The following is a 23,405-nucleotide window of genomic DNA, read 5'->3' as shown; positions in this document are numbered from 1 at the left end:
GGTGTGTGTTAGTACCCTGATCAATAGACAGTACAGCGAGGACCAGAGAGACAGGAGGTGTGTGTTAGTACCCTGATCAATAGACAGTACAGCTAGGACCAGAGAGACAGGAGGTGTGTGTTAGTACCCTGATCAATAGACAGTACAGCGAGGACCAGAGAGACAGGAGGTGTGTGTTAGTACCCTGATCAATAGACAGTACAGCGAGGACCAGAGAGACAGGAGATGTGTTAGTACCCTGATCAATAGACAGTACAGCGAGGACCAGAGAGACAGGAGGTGTGTGTTAGTACCCTGATCAATAGACAGTACAGCGAGGACCAGAGAGACAGGAGGTGTGTTAGTACTCTGATCAATAGACAGTACAGCGAGGACCAGAGAGACAGGAGGTGTGTGTTAGTACCCTGATCAATAGACAGTACAGCGAGGACCAGAGAGACAGGAGGTGTGTGTTAGTACCCTGATCAATAGACAGTACAGCTAGGACCAGAGAGACAGGAGGTGTGTGTTAGTACCCTGATCAATAGACAGTACAGCGAGGACCAGAGAGACAGGAGGTGTGTGTTAGTACCCTGATCAATAGACAGTACAGCGAGCACCAGAGAGACAGGAGATGTGTTAGTACCCTGATCAATAGACAGTACAGCGAGGACCAGAGAGACAGGAGGTGTGTGTTAGTACCCTGATCAATAGACAGTACAGCGAGGACCAGAGAGACAGGAGGTGTGTGTTAGTACTCTGATCAATAGACAGTACAGCGAGGACCAGAGAGACAGGAGGTGTGTGTTAGTACCCTGATCAATAGACAGTACAGCGAGGACCAGAGAGACAGGAGGTGTGTGTTAGTACCCTGATCAATAGATAGTACAGCTAGGACCAGAGAGACAGGAGGTGTGTTAGTACCCTGATCAATAGACAGTACAGCGAGGACCAGAGTGACAGGAGGTGTGTGTTAGTACCCTGATCAATAGACAGTACAGCTAGGACCAGAGAGACAGGAGGTGTGTGTTAGTACCCTGATCAATAGACAGTACAGCTAGGACCAGAGAGACAGGAGGTGTGTTAGTACCCTGATCAATAGACAGTACAGCTAGGACCAGAGAGACAGGAGGTGTGTGTTAGTACCCTGATCAATAGACAGTACAGCGAGGACCAGAGAGACAGGAGGTGTGTGTTAGTACCCTGATCAATAGACAGTACAGCGAGGACCAGAGTGATAGGAGGTGTGTGTTAGTACCCTGATCAATAGACAGTACAGCGAGGACCAGAGAGATAGGAGGTGTGTGTTAGTACCCTGATCAATAGACAGTACAGCGAGGACCAGAGAGACAGGAGGTGTGTGTTAGTACCCTGATCAATAGACAGTACAGCTAGGACCAGAGAGACAGGAGGTGTGTGTTAGTACCCTGATCAATAGACAGTACAGCGAGGACCAGAGAGACAGGAGGTGTGTGTTAGTACTCTGATCAATAGACAGTACAGCTAGGACCAGAGAGACAGGAGGTGTGTTAGTACCCTGATCAATAGACAGTACAGCGAGGACCAGAGAGACAGGAGGTGTGTGTTAGTACAGACCTTGAGGAGCCAGGTGAGGACAGAGTCTCTGTAAGGAACAAACTTATTCTTCCCCCCCTTCCCTGCAGACTGGTCCGCCAGCGCAGAGATCACACAGCCCAGTGTGGTAAGAGACCTGCACACACACACACACACGCACACGCACACACACACGCACAGGGAGAAAGACACTCACCATACCACAATGATATATCCATACATACATGTCTTGCATCTGAGTATAATCAACCAATAAAACATGTCTAAAAAGGATATAACCAACAGAAGTTGACTTCCTGTATTACAGTGACTGTATCATCATATGATCCATTACATTTACTGAACATAACATCTAAACAGCAGAGGTAATGGATGTTAACGGGAGGTGACATCTAAACAGTAGAGGTAATGGATGTTAACGGGAGGGGACATCTAAACAGCAGAGGTAATGGATGTTAACGTGAGGGGACACCTAAACAGTAGAGGTATTGGATGTTAACTGGAGGGGACATCTAAACAGTAGAGGTAATGGATGTTAATTGGAGGGGGCATCTACACAGTAGAGGTAATGGATGTTAATGGGAGGGGACATCTAAACAGTAGAGGTAATGGATGTTAACGGGAGGGGACATCTACACAGTAGAGGTAATGGATGTTAACTGGAGGGGGCATCTACACAGTAGAGGTAATGGATGTTAATGGGAGGGGACATCTAAACAGTAGAGGTAATGGATGTTAACGGGAGGGGACATCTAAACAGTAGAGGTAATGGATGTTAACTGGAGGGGGCATCTACACAGTAGAGGTAATGGATGTTAATGGGAGGGGACATCTAAACAGTAGAGGTAATGGATGTTAACGGGAGGGGACATATAAACAGTAGAGGTAATGGATGTTAACTGGAGGGGACATCTAAACAGTAGAGGTAATGGATGTTAACGGGGGGGGGGACATCTAAACAGTAGAGGTAATGGATGTTAACGGGAGGGGACATCTAAACAGTAGAGGTAATGGATGTTAACGGGAGGGGACATCTAAACAGTAGAGGTAATGGATGTTAACGGGAGGGGACATCTGAACAGTAGAGGTAATGGATGTTAACTGGAGGGGACATCTAAACAGTAGAGGTATTGGATGTTAACTGGAGGGGACATCTAAACAGTAGAGGTAATGGATGTTAACTGGAGGTGACATCTAAACAGTAGAGGTAATGGATGTTAATGGGAGGGGACACCTAAACAGTAGAGGTAATGGATGTTAACTGGAGGGGACACCTAAACAGTAGAGGTAATGGATGTTAACTGGAGGGGACATCTAAACAGTAGAGGTAATGGATGTTAACTGGGAGGGGACATCTAAACAGTAGAGGTAATGGATGTTAACGGGAGGGGACATCTAAACAGCAGAGGTAATGGATGTTAACGGGATGGGGACATCTAAACAGTAGAGGTAATGGATGTTAACGGGATGGGGACATCTAAACAGCAGAGGTAATGGATGTTAACTGGAGGGGACATCTAAACAGTAGAGGTAATGGATGTTAACTGGAGAGGACATCTAAACAGTAGAGGTAATGGATGTTAACGGGAGGGGACATCTAAACAGTAGAGGTAATGGATGTTAACGGGGGGGGACATCTAAACAGTAGAGGTAATGGATGTTAACGGGAGGGGACATCTACACAGTAGAGGTAATGGATGTTAACTGGAGGGGACATCTAAACAGTAGAGGTAATGGATGTTAACGGGAGGGGACATATAAACAGTAGAGGTAATGGATGTTAACTGGAGGTGACATCTAAACAGTAGAGGTAATGGATGTTAACGGGAGGGGACATATAAACAGTAGAGGTAATGGATGTTAACTGGAGGTGACATCTAAACAGTAGAGGTAATGGATGTTAACTGGAGGGGACACCTAAACAGTAGAGGTAATGGATGTTAACGGGAGGGGACATCTAAACAGTAGAGGTAATGGATGTTAACGGGGGGGGGGACATCTAAACAGTAGAGGTAATGGATGTTAACGGGAGGGGACATCTACACAGTAGAGGTAATGGATGTTAACTGGAGGGGACATCTAAACAGTAGAGGTAATGGATGTTAACGGGAGGGGACATATAAACAGCAGAGGTAATGGATGTTAACTGGAGGTGACATCTAAACAGTAGAGGTAATGGATGTTAACGGGAGGGGACATATAAACAGTAGAGGTAATGGATGTTAACTGGAGGTGACATCTAAACAGTAGAGGTAATGGATGTTAACTGGAGGGGACACCTAAACAGTAGAGGTAATGGATGTTAACTGGAGGGGACATCTAAACAGTAGAGGTAATGGATGTTAACTGGAGGGGACATCTAAACAGTAGAGGTAATGGATGTTAACTGGAGGGGACATCTAAACAGTAGAGGTAATGGATGTTAACTGGAGGGGACATCTAAACAGTAGAGGTAATGGATGTTAACGGGAGGGGACATCTAAACAGTAGAGGTAATGGATGTTAACGGGAGGGGACATCTAAACAGTAGAGGTAATGGATGTTAACGGGAGGGGACATCTGAACAGTAGAGGTAATGGATGTTAACGGGAGGGGACATATAAACAGTAGAGGTAATGGATGTTAACGGGAGGGGACATCTACACAGTAGAGGTAATGGATGTTAACGGGAGGGGACATCTACACAGTAGAGGTAATGGATGTTAACGGGAGGGGACATCTACACAGTAGAGGTAATGGATGTTAACGGGAGGGGACATCTAAACAGTAGAGGTAATGGATGTTAACGGGAGGGGACTTACCTGTTGATGTTGCTGCCCTCTTTCAGCCTCTCCCCTGCAGCTCCAGTTTTAGACACACGCTCACTACCAGCCAGATCCACCAGGCTCATCTTGCTCACCTTCTCCCCTGAGTTCTACACACACACAAACACACACACACACACACACACACACACACACACACACACACACACACACACACACACACACACACACACACACACACACACACACACACACACACACACACACACACACACACACACACACACACACACACACACACACACACACACACACACACCATTCCCCAAACAGACCAAACGAAGAGAGATTAATATGATAGTAGTTAGTAGCTCTGAACTCAGAGGTCATCCCTTTAACCTCTCATTACAACAGTAATAAAACAAACTGTTGTTCAGATACATTACTGTGTGTTGTCTAACGACCGGTCACTAAGAGAATCCTTGTCTTATAAAGTAAAATGGCGGTTTGAGCTCTGAAGGATAACATGGTGGTGGTGTGTGTGTGTGTGTGTGTGTGTGTGTGCGTGAGTGCCCTGACACTGACCCCAGATTTCAGGTCGTAGAGTGTCTGTGTGACGATGATGCTGAAAACGGCGTGGGAACGACTGCTCTCCTCATTCATATTGGTGGCCGCCACCGTCCTCGACTTATTCCCCTCCGACATCAACACCTCAATGTCCTACAAAGAGAGAGAGATAGAGAGAGAGAGAGAGAGAGAGAGAGAGAGAGAGAGAGAGAGAGAGAGAGAGAGAGAGAGAGAGAGAGAGAGAGAGAGAAAGAGAGAGATAGAGAGAGAGTGAGGGAGAGGGAAAAGAGAGAGAGAGAGAGAGAGAGAGAGAGAGAGAGAGAGAGAGGGAGAGCGAGAAAGAGAGAGAGAGAAAGAGAGAGAGAGAAAGAGATAGATAGAGAGATAGAGAGAGAGAGAGAGAGTGATGTCTGTGTACTGTCCACCTCTCAGAGAGCAAAGTAAATACCTTTACCCAGGCAGTCTCTATAACAACCCATTCAGGAAGTATCAGCGTGTGGCTCAGTGCCATCATGTGATCATTCAACTGGGTCATAGCAGGCAGGCAGCGGTTAGGTGGACTGGGCTATGGATGGAGGGACTATGGAAGGAGTGGACTATGGATGGAGGGGACTATGGATGGAGGGACTATGGAAGGAGTGGACTATGGATGGAGGGGACTATGGATGGAGGGGACTATGGATGGAGGGACTATGGATGGAGGGACTATGGATGGAGGGACTATGGATGGATGGGACTATGGATGGAGGGGACTATGGATGGAGGGACTATGGATGGAGGGACTATGGATGGAGGGGACTATGGATGGAGGGGACTATGGATGGAGGGACTATGGATGGAGGGGACTATGGATGGAGGGGACTATGGATGGAGGGACTATGGATGGAGGGGACTATGGATGGAGGGACTATGGATGGAGGGACTATGGATGGAGGGGACTATGGATGGAGGGACTATGGATGGAGGGACTATGGATGGAGGGGACTATGGATGGAGGGACTATGGATGGAGGGGACTATGGATGGAGGGACTATGGATGGAGGGGACTATGGATGGAGGGACTATGGATGGAGGGACTATGGATGGAGGGGACTATGGATGGAGGGGACTATGGATGGAGGGACTATGGATGGAGGGGACTATGGATGGAGGGGACTATGGATGGAGGGACTATGGATGGAGGGGACTATGGATGGAGGGGACTATGGATGGAGGGACTATGGATGGAGGGACTAGGATGGAGGGGACTATGGATGGAGGGACTATGGATGGAGGGACTATGGATGGAGGGACTATGGATGGAGGGGACTATGGATGGAGGGGACTATGGATGGAGGGACTATGGATGGAGGGACTATGGATGGAGGGGACTATGGATGGAGGGACTATGGATGGAGGGGACTATGGATGGAGGGACTATGGATGGAGGGACTATGGATGGAGGGACTAGGATGGAGGGACTATGGATGGAGGGGACTATGGATGGAGGGGACTATGGATGGAGGGACTATGGATGGAGGGACTAGGATGGAGGGGACTATGGATGGAGGGACTATGGATGGAGGGACTATGGATGGAGGGACTATGGATGGAGGGGACTATGGATGGAGGGGACTATGGATGGAGGGACTATGGATGGAGGGACTATGGATGGAGGGACTATGGATGGAGGGGACTATTACTATCTATAGTAACACAGTTCTCTATGGTAATACACAGGTCTCTATAGCAATACATAGTTCTCTATCTATAGTAATACATAGTTCTCTATAGTAATACAGAGTTCTCTATGGTAATACACAATGCTACATGGTAACACACAGTTCTCTATGGTAATACAAAGTTCTCTATGGTAATACACCGTTCTCTATCAATGGCAATACACAGTTCTCTATATATGGCAATACACAGTTCTCTACCTATAGTAATAACCAGTTCTCTATGGTAATACACAGTTCTCTATCAATAGTAATACACAGTTCTCTGTGGTAATACACAGTTCTCCATCTATAGTAATACTCTATGGTAATACACAGTTCTCTATGGTAATACACAGTTCTCTATCAATAGCAAGACAGTTCTTTATGGTAATACACAGTTCTCTATCAATAGCAAGACAGTTCTTTATGGTAATACACAGTTCTCTATGATAATACACAGTTCTCTATGGTAATACACAGTTTTCTATCTATGGTAATACACAGTTCTCTATTTATAGTAATACACAGTGCTATATGGTAACACACAGTTCACTATGGTAATACACAGTTCTCTATGGTAATACACCGTTCTCTGTGGTAATACACAGGTCTCTATCTATAGTAATACACAGTTCTCTATCAATGGTAATACACAGTTCTCTATGGTAATACACAGTTCTCTATCTATAGTAATACACAGTTCTCTATCTATAGTAATACACAGTTCTCTATCTATAGTAATACACAGTTCTCTATCTATGGTAATACAAAGTTCTCTATTATGGTAATACACAGTTCTCTATGGTAATACACAGTTCTCTATGGTAATACACAGTTCTCTATGGTAATACACAGTTCTCTATCTATGGTAATACACAGTTCTCTATTATGGTAATACACAGTTCTCTATGGTAATACACAATTCAATATGGTAATACACAGTTCTCTATTATGGTAATACACAGTTCTCTATTATGGTAATACACAGTTCTCTATGGTAATACACAATTCAATATGGTAATACACAGTTCTCTATCTATGGTAATACACCGTTCTCGATGGTAATACACAGTTCTCTATCTATGGTAATACACAGTTCTCTATTATGGTAATACACAGTTCTCTATTATGGTAATACACAGTTCTCTATGGTAATACACAATTCAATATGGTAATACACAGTTCTCTATCTATGGTAATTCACAGTTCTCTGTCTATGGAAATACACCATTCTCTATTGCAATACACAGTTCTCTATCTATGGTAATACACAGTTCTCTATCTATGGTAATACACAGTTCACTATCTATGGTAATACACAGTTCTCTATGGTAATAGACCGTTCTCTATGGTAATACACAGTTCTCTATGGTAATAGACCGTTCTCTATGGTAATACACAGGTCTCTATGGTAATACACAATTCTCTATGGTAATACAAAGTTCTCTATTATGGTAATACACAGTTCTCTATGGTAATACACAATTCTCTATGGTAATACACAGTTCTCTATGGTAATTCACATGTCTCTATCTATGGTAATACATCGTTCACTATGGTAATACACCGTTCTCTATGGTAATTCACAGTTCTCTATCTATGGTAATACACCGTTCTCGGTGTTAATTCACAGTTCTCTATCTTTGGAAATACACCATTCTCTATTGCAATACACAGTTCTCTATAGTAATACACAGTTCACTATCTATGGTAATACACAGTTCTCTATGGTAATAGACCGTTCTCTATGGTAATACACCGTTCTCTATGGTAATACACCGTTCTCTATGGTAATACACAGGTCTCTATGGTAATACACATTTCTCTATCAATAGCAATACAGTTCTTTATGGTAATACACAGTTCTCTATGATAATACACAGTTCTCTATGGTAATACAAAGTTCTCTATCTATGGTAATACACATTTCTCTATCAATAGCAATACAGTTCTTTATGGTAATACACCATTCTCTATGATAATACACAGTTCTCTATGGTAATACACCATGCTCTATGATAATACACAGTTCTCTATGGTAATACACAGTTCTCTATCTATGGTAATACACAGTTCTCTATCTATAGTAATACACAGTGCTATATGGTAACACACAGTTCACTATGGTAATACACAGTTCTCTATGGTAATACATCGTTCTCTGTGGTAATACACACGTCTCTATCTATAGTAATACACAGTTCTCTATCAATGGTAATACACAGTTCTCTATGGTAATACACAGTTCTCTATCTATAGTAATACACAGTTCTCTATCTATAGTAATACACAGTTCTCTATAATGGTAATACACAGTTCTCTATGGTAATACACAGTTCTCTATGGTAATACACAGTTCCTATCTATGGTAATACACAGTTCTCTATTATGGTAATACACAGTTCTCTATGGTAATACACAATTCTCTATGGTAATACACAGTTCTCTATTATGGTAATACACAGTTCTCTATAGTAATACACAGTTCTCTACCTATGGTAATACACAGTTCTCTATGGTAATACACAGTTCTCTATTATGGTAATACACAGTTCTCTATGGTAATACACAATTCTCTATGGTAATACACAGTTCTCTATGGTAATTCACATGTCTCTATCTATGGTAATTCACAGTTCTCTATCTATGGTAATACATCGTTCTCTATGGTAATTCACAGTTCTCTATCTATGGAAATATACCGTTCTCTATTGCAATACACAGTTCTCTATCTATGGTAATACGCAGTTCTCTATCTATGGTAATACACAGTTCACTATCTATGGTAATACACAGTTCTCTATGGTAATAGACCGTTCTCTATGGTAATACACAGTTCTCTATGGTAATAGACCGTTCTCTATGGTAATACACAGGTCTCTATGGTAATACACAATTCTCTATGGTAATACAAAGTTCTCTATTATGGTAATACACAGTTCTCTATGGTAATACACAATTCTCTATGGTAATACACAGTTCTCTATGGTAATTCACGTCTCTATCTATGGTAATACACCATTCTCGGTGTTAATTCACAGTTCTCTATCTATGCTAATACACCGTTCTCGGTGTTAATTCACAGTTCTCTATCTTTGGAAATACACCATTCTCTATTGCAATACACAGTTCTCTATAGTAATACACAGTTCACTATCTATGGTAATACACAGTTCTCTATGGTAATAGACCGTTCTCTATGGTAATACACCGTTCTCTATGGTAATACACCGTTCTCTATGGTAATACACAGGTCTCTATGGTAATACACATTTCTCTATCAATAGCAATACAGTTCTTTATGGTAATACACAGTTCTCTATGATAATACACAGTTCTCTATGGTAATACAAAGTTCTCTATCTATGGTAATACACATTTCTCTATCAATAGCAATACAGTTCTTTATGGTAATACACCATTCTCTATGATAATACACAGTTCTCTATGGTAATACACCATGCTCTATGATAATACACAGTTCTCTATGGTAATACACAGTTCTCTATGGTAATACATCGTTCTCTGTGGTAATACACACGTCTCTATCTATAGTAATACACAGTTCTCTATCAATGGTAATACACAGTTCTCTATGGTAATACACAGTTCTCTATCTATAGTAATACACAGTTCTCTATCTATAGTAATACACAGTTCTCTATCTATAGTAATACACAGTTCTCTATCTATGGTAATACACAGTTCTCTATAATGGTAATACACAGTTCTCTATGGTAATACACAGTTCTCTATGGTAATACACAGTTCCCTATCTATGGTAATACACAGTTCTCTATTATGGTAATACACAGTTCTCTATGGTAATACACAATTCTCTATGGTAATACACAGTTCTCTATTATGGTAATACACAGTTCTCTATAGTAATACACAGTTCTCTACCTATGGTAATACACAGTTCTCTATGGTAATACACAGTTCTCTATTATGGTAATACACAGTTCTCTATGGTAATACACAATTCTCTATGGTAATACACAGTTCTCTATGGTAATTCACATGTCTCTATCTATGGTAATTCACAGTTCTCTATCTATGGTAATACATCGTTCTCTATGGTAATTCACAGTTCTCTATCTATGGAAATATACCGTTCTCTATTGCAATACACAGTTCTCTATCTATGGTAATACGCAGTTCTCTATCTATGGTAATACACAGTTCACTATCTATGGTAATACACAGTTCTCTATGGTAATAGACCGTTCTCTATGGTAATACACCGTTCTCTATGGTAATAGACCGTTCTCTATGGTAATACACAGGTCTCTATGGTAATACACAGGTCTCTATGGTAATACACAGTTCTCTATCTATGTTAATACACCGTTCTCTATGGTAATACACCGTTCTCTATGGTAATGCACAGTTCTCTATGGTAATACACAGTTCTCTATTATGGTAATACACCGTTCTCTATGGTAATGCACAGTTCTCTATGGTAATACACAGTTCTCTATGGTAATACACAGTTCTCTATTATGGTAATACACAGTTCTCTATGGTAATACACAATTCTCTATCTATGGTAATACACAATTCTCTATGGTAATACACAGTTCTCTATCTATGGTAATACACAGTTCACTATCTATGGTAATACACAGTTCTCTATGGTAATACACCGTTCTCTATGGTAATACACAGGTCTCTATGGTAATACACAATTCTCTATGGTAATACAAAGGTCTCTATTATGGTAATACACAGTTCTCTATGGTAATACACAATTCTCTATGGTAATACACAGTTCTCTATGGTAATTCACATGTCTCTATCTATGGTAATTCACAGTTCTCTATCTATGGTAATACATCGTTCTCTATGGTAATACACCATTCTCTATGGTAATTCACAGTTCTCTATCTATGGTAATTCACAGTTCTCTATCTATGGTAATTCACAGTTCTCTATCTATTGCAATACACCGTTCTCTATGGTAATACACAGTTCTCTATCTATGGTAATACAAAGTTCTCTATATATAGTAATACACAGTTCTCTATGGTAATACACAGTTCTCTATCTATGGTAATACAAAGTTCTCTATATATAGTAATACACAGTTCTCTATGGTAATACACAGTTCTCTATGGTAATCCTGGAGTGTATCCTGGAGACTGCGATGGTAGAAGGGGTGATGAAATGAAACTCTGATGAAGGTAGCATAGCTGTCAAAACCATCTGTTCATTGTATTGGAGACACAGAATGAGGCTTTTCTTTCCTTGTCTAAGTGTTGTACTCTGCCTGTCTCCACCTCATCTACCCAGGTGGGCATCTCCCTGTCTCCACCTCACCTACCCAGGTGGGCATCTCCCTGTCTCCACCTCACCTACCCAGGTGGGCATCTCCCTGTCTCCACCTCATCTACCCAGGTGGGCATCTCCCTGTCTCCACCTCATCTACCCAGGTGGGCATCTTCCTGTCTCCACCTCACCTACCCAGGTGGGCATCTCCCTGTCTGCCCCTCACCTACCCAGGTGGGCATCACCCTGTCTGCCCCTCACCTACCCAGGTGGGCATCTCCCTGTCTCCACCTCACCTACCCAGGTGGGCATCTCCCTGTCTCCACCTCACCTACCCAGGTGGGCATCTCCCTGTCAGCACCTCATCTACCCAGGTGGGCATCTCCCTGTCTCCACCTCACCTACCCAGGTGGGCATCTCCCTGTCTCCACCTCATCTACCCAGGTGGGCATCTCCGTCTCCATCTCACCTACCCAGGTGGGCATCTCCCTGTCTCCATCTCACCTACCCAGGTGGGCATCACCCTGTCTGCACCTCACCTACCCAGGTGGGCATCTCCCTGTCTCCATCTCACCTACCCAGGTGGGCATCTCCCTGTCTCCACCTCACCTACCCAGGTGGGCATCTCCCTGTCTCCACCTCACCTACCCAGGTGGGCATCTCCCTGTCTGCCCCTCACCTACCCAGGTGGGCATCTCCCTGTCTCCACCTCATCTACCCAGGTGGGCATCTCCCTGTCTCCACCTCACCTACCCAGGTAGGCATCTCCCTGTCTCCACCTCATCTACCCAGGTGGGCATCTCCCTGTCTCCACCTCACCTACCCAGGTGGGCATCTCCCTGTCTCCACCTCACCTACCCAGGTGGGCATCTCCCTGTCTCCACCTCACCTACCCAGGTGGGCATCTCCCTGTCTCCACCTCACCTACCCAGGTGGGCATCTCCCTGTCTGCCCCTCACCTACCCAGGTGGGCATCTCCCTGTCTCCACCTCATCTACCCAGGTGGGCATCTCCCTGTCTCAACCTCACCTACCCAGGTAGGCATCTCCCTGTCTCCACCTCATCTACCCAGGTAGGCATCTCCCTGTCTCCACCTCATCTACCCAGGTGGGCATTTCCCTGTCTCCACCTCACCTACCCAGGTGGGCATCTCCCTGTCAGCGCCTCACCTACCCAGGTGGGCATCTCCCTGTCTCCACCTCATCTACCCAGGTGGGCATCTCCCTGTCTCCACCTCATCTACCCAGGTGGACATCTCCCTGTCTCCACCTCATCTACCCAGGTGGGAATCTCCCTGTCTCCACCTCACCTACCCAGGTGGGCATCTCCCTGTCTCCACCTCACCTCACCTACCCAGGTGGGCATCTCCCTGTCTCCATCTCATCTATCCAGGTGGGCATCTCCCTGTCTCCACCTCACCTACCCAGGTGGGCATCTCCCTGTCTCAACCTCATCTACCCAGGTGGGCATCTCCCTGTCAGCACCTCACCTACCCAGGTGGGCATCTCCCTGTCTCCATCTCATCTATCCAGGTGGGCATCTCCCTGTCTCCACCTCATCTACCCAGGTGGGCATCTCCCTGTCTCCACCTCATCTACCCAGGTGGGCATCTCCCTGTCTCCATCTCATCTACCCAGGTGGGCATCTCCCTGTCTGCACCTCTCCTACCCAGGTGGCATCTCCGTGTCTGCACCTCTCCTACCCAGGTGGGCATCTCCCTGTCTCCACCTCTCCTACCCAGGTGGGCATCTCCCTGTCTGCCCCTCACCTACCCAGGTGGGCATCTCCCTGTCTCCACCTCACCTACCCAGGTGGGCATCTCCCTGTCTCCACCTCACCTACCCAGGTGGGCATCTCCCTGTCTCCACCTCATCTACCCAGGTGGGCATCTCCCTGTCTGCACCTCACCTACCCAGGTGGGCATCTCCCTGTCTCCACCTCATCTACCCAGGTGGGCATCTCCCTGTCTCCATCTCATCTACCCAGGTGGGCATCTCCCTGTCTGCACCTCTCCTACCCAGGTGGAATCTCCCTGTCTCCACCTCATCTACCCAGGTGGGCATCTCCCTGTCTCCATCTCATCTACCCAGGTGGGCATCTCCCTGTCTGCACCTCTCCTACCCAGGTGGCATCTCCCTGTCTCCACCTCATCTACCCAGGTGGGCATCTCCCTGTCTCCACCTCATCTACCCAGGTGGGCATCTCCCTGTCTCCACCTCATCTACCCAGGTGGGCATCTCCCTGTCTCCACCTCATCTACACAGGTGGGAATCTCCCTGTCTCCACCTCACCTTTCCCTGTCTCCACCTCACCTACCCAGGTGGGCATCTCCCTGTCTCCATCTCATCTACCCAGGTGGGCATCTCCCTGTCTCCATCTCACCTACCCAGGTGGGCATCTCCCTGTCTCCACCTCATCTACCCAGGTGGGCATCTCCCTGTCTCCACCTCACCTACCCAGGTGGGCATCTCCCTGTCTCCACCTCTCCTACCCAGGTGGGCATCTCCCTGTCTGCCCCTCACCTACCCAGGTGGGCATCTCCGTGTCTGCACCTCACCTACCCAGGTGGGCATTTCCCTGTCTGCCCCTCACCTACCCAGGTGGGCATCTCCCTGTCTGCCCCTCACCTACCCAGGTGGGCATCTCCCTGTCTCCATCTCATCTACCCAGGTAGGCGTCTCCCTGTCTCCATCTCATCTACCCAGGTGGGCATCTCCCTGTCTCCACCTCACCTACCCAGGTGGGCATCTCCCTGTCTGCCCCTCACCTACCCAGATGGGCATCTCCCTGTCTGCCGTTCACCTACCCAGGTGGGCATCTCCCTGTCTCCACCTCTCCTACCCAGGTGGGCATCTCCCTGTCTGCCCCTCACCTACCCAGGTGGGCATCTCCCTGTCTGCACCTCACCTACCCAGGTGGGCATTTCCCTGTCTGCACCTCACCTACCCAGGTGGACATCTCCCTGTCTCCATCTCATCTACCCAGGTGGGCATCTCCCTGTCTCCCCCTCACCTACCCAGGTGGGCATCTCCCTGTCTCCACCTCACCTACCCAGGTGGGCATCTCCCTGTCTCCACCTCACCTACCCAGTTGGGCATCTCCCTGTCTCCACCTCACCTACCCAGGTGGGAATCTCCCTGTCTGCCCCTCACCTACCCAGGTGGGCATCTCCCTGTCTCCATCTCATCTACCCAGGTGGGCATCTCCCTGTCTCCACCTCACCTACCCAGGTGGGCATCTCCCTGTCTCCACCTCACCTACCCAGGTGGGCATCTCCCTGTCTCCACCTCACCTACCCAGGTGGGCATCTCCCTGTCTCCATCTCACCTACCCAGGTGGGCATCTCCCTGTCTCCACCTCACCTACCCAGGTGGGCATCTCCCTGTCTCCACCTCATCTACCCAGGTGGGCATCTCCCTGTCTCCACCTCATCTACCCAGGTGGGCATCTCCCTGTCTCCACCTCACCTACCCAGGTGGGCATCTCCCTGTCTCCACCTCACCTACCCAGGTGGGCATCTCCCTGTCTGCACCTCACCTACCCAGGTGGGCATTTCCCTGTCTCCACCTCACCTACCCAGGTGGGCATCTCCCTGTCTCCATCTCATCTACCCAGGTGGGCATCTCCCTGTCTCCACCTCTCCTACCCAGGTGGGCATCTCCCTGTCTCCATCTCATCTACCCAGGTGGGCATCTCCCTGTCTGCCCCTCACCTACCCAGGTGGGCATCTCCCTGTCTCCACCTCTCCTACCCAGGTGGGCATCTCCCTGTCTGCCCCTCACCTACCCAGGTGGGCATCTCCCTGTCTCCACCTCTCCTACCCAGGTGGGCATCTCCCTGTCTGCACCTCACATACCCAGGTGGGCATCTCCCTGTCTCCACCTCACCTACCCAGGTGGGCATCTCCCTGTCTGCACCTCACCTACCCAGGTGGGCATCTCCCTGTCTGCACCTTACCTACCCAGGTGGGAATCTCCCTGTCTCCACCTCACCTACCCAGGTGGGCATCTCCGTGTCTGCACCTCTCCTACCCAGGTGGCATCTCCCTGTCTGCACCTCTCCTACCCAGGTGGGCATCTCCCTGTCTGCACCTCACCTACCCAGGTGGGCATCACCCTGTCTCCACCTAATCTACCCAGGTGGGCATCACCCTGTCTCCACCTAATCTACCCAGGTGGGCATCACCCTGTCTCCACCTAATCTACCCAGGTGGGCATCACCCTGTCTCCACCTAATCTACCCAGGTGGGAATCTCCCTGTCTCCACCTCACCTACCCAGGTGGGCATCTCCGTGTCTGCACCTCTCCTACCCAGGTGGCATCTCCCTGTCTGCACCTCACCTACCCAGGTGGGCATCTCCTTGTCTCCACCTCACCTACCTAGGTGGGCATCACCCTGTCTGCACCTCACCTACCCAGGTGGGAATCTCCTTGTCTCCACCTCACGTACCCAGGTGGGCATCTCCCTGTCTGCCCCTCACCTACCCAGGTGGGCATCTCCCTGTCTCCACCTCTCCTACCCAGGTGGGCATCTCCCTGTCTGCCCCTCACCTACCCAGGTGGGCATCACCCTGTCTGCCCCTCACCTACCCAGGTGGGCATCTCCCTGTCTCCACCTCACCTACCCAGGTGGGCATCTCCCTGTCTCCACCTCACCTACCCAGGTGGGCATCTCCCTGTCAGCACCTCATCTACCCAGGTGGGCATCTCCCTGTCTCCACCTCACCTACCCAGGTGGGCATCTCCCTGTCTCCACCTCATCTACCCAGGTGGGCATCTCCGTCTCCATCTCACCTACCCAGGTGGGCATCTCCCTGTCTCCATCTCACCTACCCAGGTGGGCATCACCCTGTCTGCACCTCACCTACCCAGGTGGGCATCTCCCTGTCTCCATCTCACCTACCCAGGTGGGCATCTCCCTGTCTCCACCTCACCTACCCAGGTGGGCATCTCCCTGTCTCCACCTCACCTACCCAGGTGGGCATCTCCCTGTCTGCCCCTCACCTACCCAGGTGGGCATCTCCCTGTCTCCACCTCATCTACCCAGGTGGGCATCTCCCTGTCTCCACCTCACCTACCCAGGTAGGCATCTCCCTGTCTCCACCTCATCTACCCAGGTGGGCATCTCCCTGTCTCCACCTCACCTACCCAGGTGGGCATCTCCCTGTCTCCACCTCACCTACCCAGGTGGGCATCTCCCTGTCTCCACCTCACCTACCCAGGTGGGCATCTCCCTGTCTCCACCTCACCTACCCAGGTGGGCATCTCCCTGTCTGCCCCTCACCTACCCAGGTGGGCATCTCCCTGTCTCCACCTCATCTACCCAGGTGGGCATCTCCCTGTCTCAACCTCACCTACCCAGGTAGGCATCTCCCTGTCTCCACCTCATCTACCCAGGTGGGAATCTCCCTGTCTCCACCTCACCTACCCAGGTGGGCATCTCCCTGTCTCCACCTCACCTCACCTACCCAGGTGGGCATCTCCCTGTCTCCATCTCATCTATCCAGGTGGGCATCTCCCTGTCTCCACCTCACCTACCCAGGTGGGCATCTCCCTGTCTCAACCTCATCTACCCAGGTGGGCATCTCCCTGTCAGCACCTCACCTACCCAGGTGGGCATCTCCCTGTCTCCATCTCATCTATCCAGGTGGGCATCTCCCTGTCTCCACCTCATCTACCCAGGTGGGCATCTCCCTGTCTCCACCTCATCTACCCAGGTGGGCATCTCCCTGTCTCCATCTCATCTACCCAGGTGGGCATCTCCCTGTCTGCACCTCTCCTACCCAGGTGGCATCTCCGTGTCTGCACCTCTCCTACCCAGGTGGGCATCTCCCTGTCTCCACCTCTCCTACCCAGGTGGGCATCTCCCTGTCTGCCCCTCACCTACCCAGGTGGGCATCTCCCTGTCTCCACCTCACCTACCCAGGTGGGCATCTCCCTGTCTCCACCTCACCTACCCAGGTGGGCATCTCCCTGTCTCCACCTCATCTACCCAGGTGGGCATCTCCCTGTCTGCACCTCACCTACCCAGGTGGGCATCTCCCTGTCTCCAACTCATCTACCCAGGTGGGCATCTCCCTGTCTCCATCTCATCTACCCAGGTGGGCATCTCCCTGTCTGCACCTCTCCTACCCAGGTGGAATCTCCCTGTCTCCACCTCATCTACCCAGGTGGGCATCTCCCTGTCTCCATCTCATCTACCCAGGTGGGCATCTCCCTGTCTGCACCTCTCCTACCCAGGTGGCATCTCCCTGTCTCCACCTCATCTACCCAGGTGGGCATCTCCCTGTCTCCACCTCATCTACCCAGGTGGGCATCTCCCTGTCTCCACCTCATCTACCCAGGTGGGCATCTCCCTGTCTCCACCTCATCTACCCAGGTGGGAATCTCCCTGTCTCCACCTCACCTTTCCCTGTCTCCACCTCACCTACCCAGGTGGGCATCTCCCTGTCTCCATCTCATCTACCCAGGTGGGCATCTCCCTGTCTCCATCTCACCTACCCAGGTGGGCATCTCCCTGTCTCCACCTCATCTACCCAGGTGGGCATCTCCCTGTCTCCACCTCACCTACCCAGGTGGGCATCTCCCTGTCTCCACCTCTCCTACCCAGGTGGGCATCTCCCTGTCTGCCCCTCACCTACCCAGGTGGGCATCTCCGTGTCTGCACCTCACCTACCCAGGTGGGCATTTCCCTGTCTGCCCCTCACCTACCCAGGTGGGCATCTCCCTGTCTGCCCCTCACCTACCCAGGTGGGCATCTCCCTGTCTCCATCTCATCTACCCAGGTAGGCGTCTCCCTGTCTCCATCTCATCTACCCAGGTGGGCATCTCCCTGTCTCCACCTCACCTACCCAGGTGGGCATCTCCCTGTCTGCCCCTCACCTACCCAGGTGGGCATCTCCCTGTCTGCCGTTCACCTACCCAGGTGGGCATCTCCCTGTCTCCACCTCTCCTACCCAGGTGGGCATCTCCCTGTCTGCCCCTCACCTACCCAGGTGGGCATCTCCCTGTCTGCACCTCACCTACCCAGGTGGGCATTTCCCTGTCTGCACCTCACCTACCCAGGTGGACATCTCCCTGTCTCCATCTCATCTACCCAGGTGGGCATCTCCCTGTCTCCCCCTCACCTACCCAGGTGGGCATCTCCCTGTCTCCACCTCACCTACCCAGGTGGGCATCTCCCTGTCTCCACCTCACCTACCCAGTTGGGCATCTCCCTGTCTCCACCTCACCTACCCAGGTGGGAATCTCCCTGTCTGCCCCTCACCTACCCAGATGGGCATCTCCCTGTCTCCATCTCATCTACCCACGTGGGCATCTCCCTGTCTCCACCTCACCTACCCAGGTGGGCATCTCCCTGTCTCCACCTCACCTACCCAGGTGGGCATCTCCCTGTCTCCACCTCACCTACCCAGGTGGGCATCTCCCTGTCTCCATCTCACCTACCCAGGTGGGCATCTCCCTGTCTCCACCTCACCTACCCAGGTGGGCATCTCCCTGTCTCCACCTCATCTACCCAGGTGGGCATCTCCCTGTCTCCACCTCATCTACCCAGGTGGGCATCTCCCTGTCTCCACCTCACCTACCCAGGTGGGCATCTCCCTGTTTCCACCTCACCTACCCAGGTGGGCATCTCCCTGTCTGCACCTCACCTACCCAGGTGGGCATTTCCCTGTCTCCACCTCACCTACCCAGGTGGGCATCTCCCTGTCTCCATCTCATCTACCCAGGTGGGCATCTCCCTGTCTCCACCTCTCCTACCCAGGTGGGCATCTCCCTGTCTCCATCTCATCTACCCAGGTGGGCATCTCCCTGTCTGCCCCTCACCTACCCAGGTGGGCATCTCCCTGTCTCCACCTCTCCTACCCAGGTGGGCATCTCCCTGTCTGCCCCTCACCTACCCAGGTGGGCATCTCCCTGTCTCCACCTCTCCTACCCAGGTGGGCATCTCCCTGTCTGCACCTCACATACCCAGGTGGGCATCTCCCTGTCTCCACCTCACCTACCCAGGTGGGCATCTCCCTGTCTGCACCTCACCTACCCAGGTGGGCATCTCCCTGTCTGCACCTTACCTACCCAGGTGGGAATCTCCCTGTCTCCACCTCACCTACCCAGGTGGGCATCTCCGTGTCTGCACCTCTCCTACCCAGGTGGCATCTCCCTGTCTGCACCTCTCCTACCCAGGTGGGCATCTCCCTGTCTGCACCTCACCTACCCAGGTGGGCATCACCCTGTCTCCACCTAATCTACCCAGGTGGGCATCACCCTGTCTCCACCTAATCTACCCAGGTGGGCATCACCCTGTCTCCACCTAATCTACCCAGGTGGGCATCACCCTGTCTCCACCTAATCTACCCAGGTGGGAATCTCCCTGTCTCCACCTCACCTACCCAGGTGGGCATCTCCGTGTCTGCACCTCTCCTACCCAGGTGGCATCTCCCTGTCTGCACCTCACCTACCCAGGTGGGCATCTCCTTGTCTCCACCTCACCTACCTAGGTGGGCATCACCCTGTCTGCACCTCACCTACCCAGGTGGGAATCTCCTTGTCTCCACCTCACGTACCCAGGTGGGCATCTCCCTGTCTGCCCCTCACCTACCCAGGTGGGCATCTCCCTGTCTCCACCTCTCCTACCCAGGTGGGCATCTCCCTGTCTCCACCTCACCTACCCAGGTGGGCATCTCCCTGTCTGCACCTCTCCTACCCAGGTGGGCATCTCCCTGTCTGCACCTCACCTACCCTGGTGGGCATCTCCGTGTCTGCACCTCTCCTACCCAGGTGGCATCTGCCTGTCTGCACCTCTCCTACCCAGGTGGGCATCTCCGTGTCTGCACCTCTCCTACCCAGGTGGCATCTCCCTGTCTGCACCTCTCCTACCCAGGTGGGCATCTCCCTGTCTGCACCTCACCTACTCAGGTGGGAATCTCCCTGTCTCCACCTCACCTACCCAGGTGGGCATCTCCGTGTCTGCACCTCTCCTACCCAGGTGGCATCTCCCTGTCTGCACCTCTCCTACCCAGGTGGGCATCTCCGTGTCTGCACCTCTCCTACCCAGGTGGCATCTCCCTGTCTGCACCTCTCCTACCCAGGTGGGCATCTCCCTGTCTGCACCTCACCTACCCAGGTGGGAATCTCCCTCACCTGCCCAGGTGGGCATCTCCGTGTCTGCACCTCTCCTACCCAGGTGGCATCTCCCTGTCTGCACCTCTCCTACCCGGGTGGGCATCTCCGTGTCTGCACCTCTCCTACCCAGGTGGCATCTCCCTGTCTGCACCTCTCCTACCCAGGTGGGCATCTCCCTGTCTGCACCTCACCTACCCAGGTGGGAATCTCCCTGTCTCCACCTCACCTACCCAGGTGGGCATCTCCGTGTCTGCACCTCTCCTACCCAGGTGGCATCTCCCTGTCTGCACCTCACCTACCCAGGTGGGCATCTCCTTGTCTCCACCTCACCTACCTAGGTGGGCATCACCCTGTCTGCACCTCACCTACCCAGGTGGGAATCTCCTTGTCTCCACCTCACCTACCTAGGTGGGCATCACCCTGTCTGCACCTCACCTACCCAGGTGGGCATCTCCCTGTCTGCCCCTCACCTACCCAGGTGGGCATCTCCCTGTCTCCACCTCTCCTACCCAGGTGGGCATCTCCCTGTCTGCACCTCACCTACCCAGGTGGGCATCTCCCTGTCTGCACCTCACCTACCCAGGTGGGCATCTCCCTGTCTCCACCTCATCTACCCAGGTGGGCATCTCCCTGTCTCCACCTCACCTACCCAGGTGGGCATCTCCCTGTCTGCACCTCATCTACCCAGGTGGGCATCTCCCTGTCTCCACCTCACCTACCCAGGTGGGCATCTCCCTGTCTCCACCTCATCTACCCAGGTGGGCATCTCCCTGTCTCCACCTCACCTACCCAGGTGGGCATCTCCCTGTCTGCACCTCTCCTACCCAGGTGGGCATCTCCCTGTCTGCACCTCACCTACCCAGGTGGGAATCTCCTTGTCTCCACCTCTCCTACCCAGCTGGGCATCTCCGTGTCTGCACCTCTCCTACCCAGGTGGGCATCTCCCTGTCTCCACCTCACCTACCCAGGTGGGCATCTCCCTGTCTCCACCTCATCTACCCAGGTGGGCATTTCATTTACATTTACATTTTAGTCATTTAGCAGACGCTCTTATCCAGAGCGACTTACAGTAGAGTGCACACATTTTATTACATTTTACATACTGAGACAAGGATATCCCTACCGGCCAAACCCTCCCTAACCCGGACGACGCTATGCCAATTGTGCGTCGCCCCACGGACCTCCCGGTTGCGGCCGGCTGCGACAGAGCCTGGGCGCGAACCCAGAGACTCTGGTGGCGCAGCTAGCACTGCGATGCAGTGCCCTAGACCACTGCGCCACCCGGGAGGCCGTTTCCCTGTCTCCACCTCACCTTTCCCTGTCTCCATCTCACCTACCCAGGTGGGCATCTCCCTGTCTGCACCTCACCTACCCAGGTGGGCATCTCCCTGTCTCCACCTCACCTACCCAGGTGGGCATCTCCCTGTCTGCACCTCACCTACCCAGGTGGGCATCTCCCTGTCTCCACCTCACCTACCCAGGTGGGCATCTCCCTGTCTGCACCTCACCTACCCAGGTGGGCATCTCCCTGTCTGCACCTCACCTACCCAGGTGGGCATCTCCCTGTCTCCACCTCACCTACCCAGGTGGGCATCTCCCTGTCTCCACCTCACCTACCCAGGTGGGCATCTCCCTGTCTGCACCTCACCTACCCAGGTGGGCATTTCCCTGTCTCCACCTCACCTACCCAGGTGGGCATCTCCCTGTCTCCATCTCATCTACCCAGGTGGGCATCTCCCTGTCTCCACCTCTCCTACCCAGGTGGGCATCTCCCTGTCTCCATCTCATCTACCCAGGTGGGCATCTCCCTGTCTGCCCCTCACCTACCCAGGTGGGCATCTCCCTGTCTCCACCTCTCCTACCCAGGTGGGCATCTCCCTGTCTGCCCCTCACCTACCCAGGTGGGCATCTCCCTGTCTCCACCTCTCCTACCCAGGTGGGCATCTCCCTGTCTGCACCTCACATACCCAGGTGGGCATCTCCCTGTCTCCACCTCACCTACCCAGGTGGGCATCTCCCTGTCTGCACCTCACCTACCCAGGTGGGCATCTCCCTGTCTGCACCTTACCTACCCAGGTGGGCATCTCCCTGTCTCCACCTCACCTACCCAGGTGGGCATCACCCTGTCTGCACCTTACCTACCCAGGTGGGCATCTCCCTGTCTGCACCTCACCTACCCAGGTGGGCATCTCCCTGTCTCCACCTCACCTACCCAGGTGGGAATCTCCCTGTCTCCACCTCACCTACCCAGGTGGGCATCTCCGTTTCTGCACCTCTCCTACCCAGGTGGCATCTCCCTGTCTGCACCTCTCCTACCCAGGTGGGCATCTCCCTGTCTGCACCTCACCTACCCAGGTGGGCATCACCCTGTCTCCACCTAATCTACCCAGGTGGGCATCACCCTGTCTCCACCTAATCTACCCAGG

At 51.3% G+C, this 23,405-nt stretch overlaps 1 protein-coding gene across 3 annotated transcripts in view; it reads right to left on the bottom strand.

Moving 5' to 3' along the window:
- The window catches only part of LOC129844832 (kinesin-like protein KIF13A), a 230,719-nt gene that overhangs the window by 68,308 nt on the left and 139,006 nt on the right, over window positions 1–23,405 (bottom strand). For all 3 annotated transcript variants that reach the window (XM_055912980.1, XM_055912981.1, XM_055912982.1), the window contains exons 8-10: window positions 4,905–5,039; window positions 4,356–4,468; window positions 1,576–1,690 (exon numbers count right to left, since the gene is read on the bottom strand). In XM_055912980.1, the coding sequence (XP_055768955.1) occupies window positions 1,576–1,690; window positions 4,356–4,468; window positions 4,905–5,039 (363 nt within the window). The remainder of the gene's footprint in view (window positions 1–1,575; window positions 1,691–4,355; window positions 4,469–4,904; window positions 5,040–23,405) is intronic.

The sequence above is a fragment of the Salvelinus fontinalis genome, unplaced genomic scaffold (assembly GCF_029448725.1).
Source record: "Salvelinus fontinalis isolate EN_2023a unplaced genomic scaffold, ASM2944872v1 scaffold_0236, whole genome shotgun sequence".
Lineage (NCBI taxonomy): Eukaryota > Metazoa > Chordata > Actinopteri > Salmoniformes > Salmonidae > Salvelinus > Salvelinus fontinalis.
Note: the sequence above shows the minus strand (reverse complement) of the source record. Positions and strands in the feature narration are given on the sequence as shown.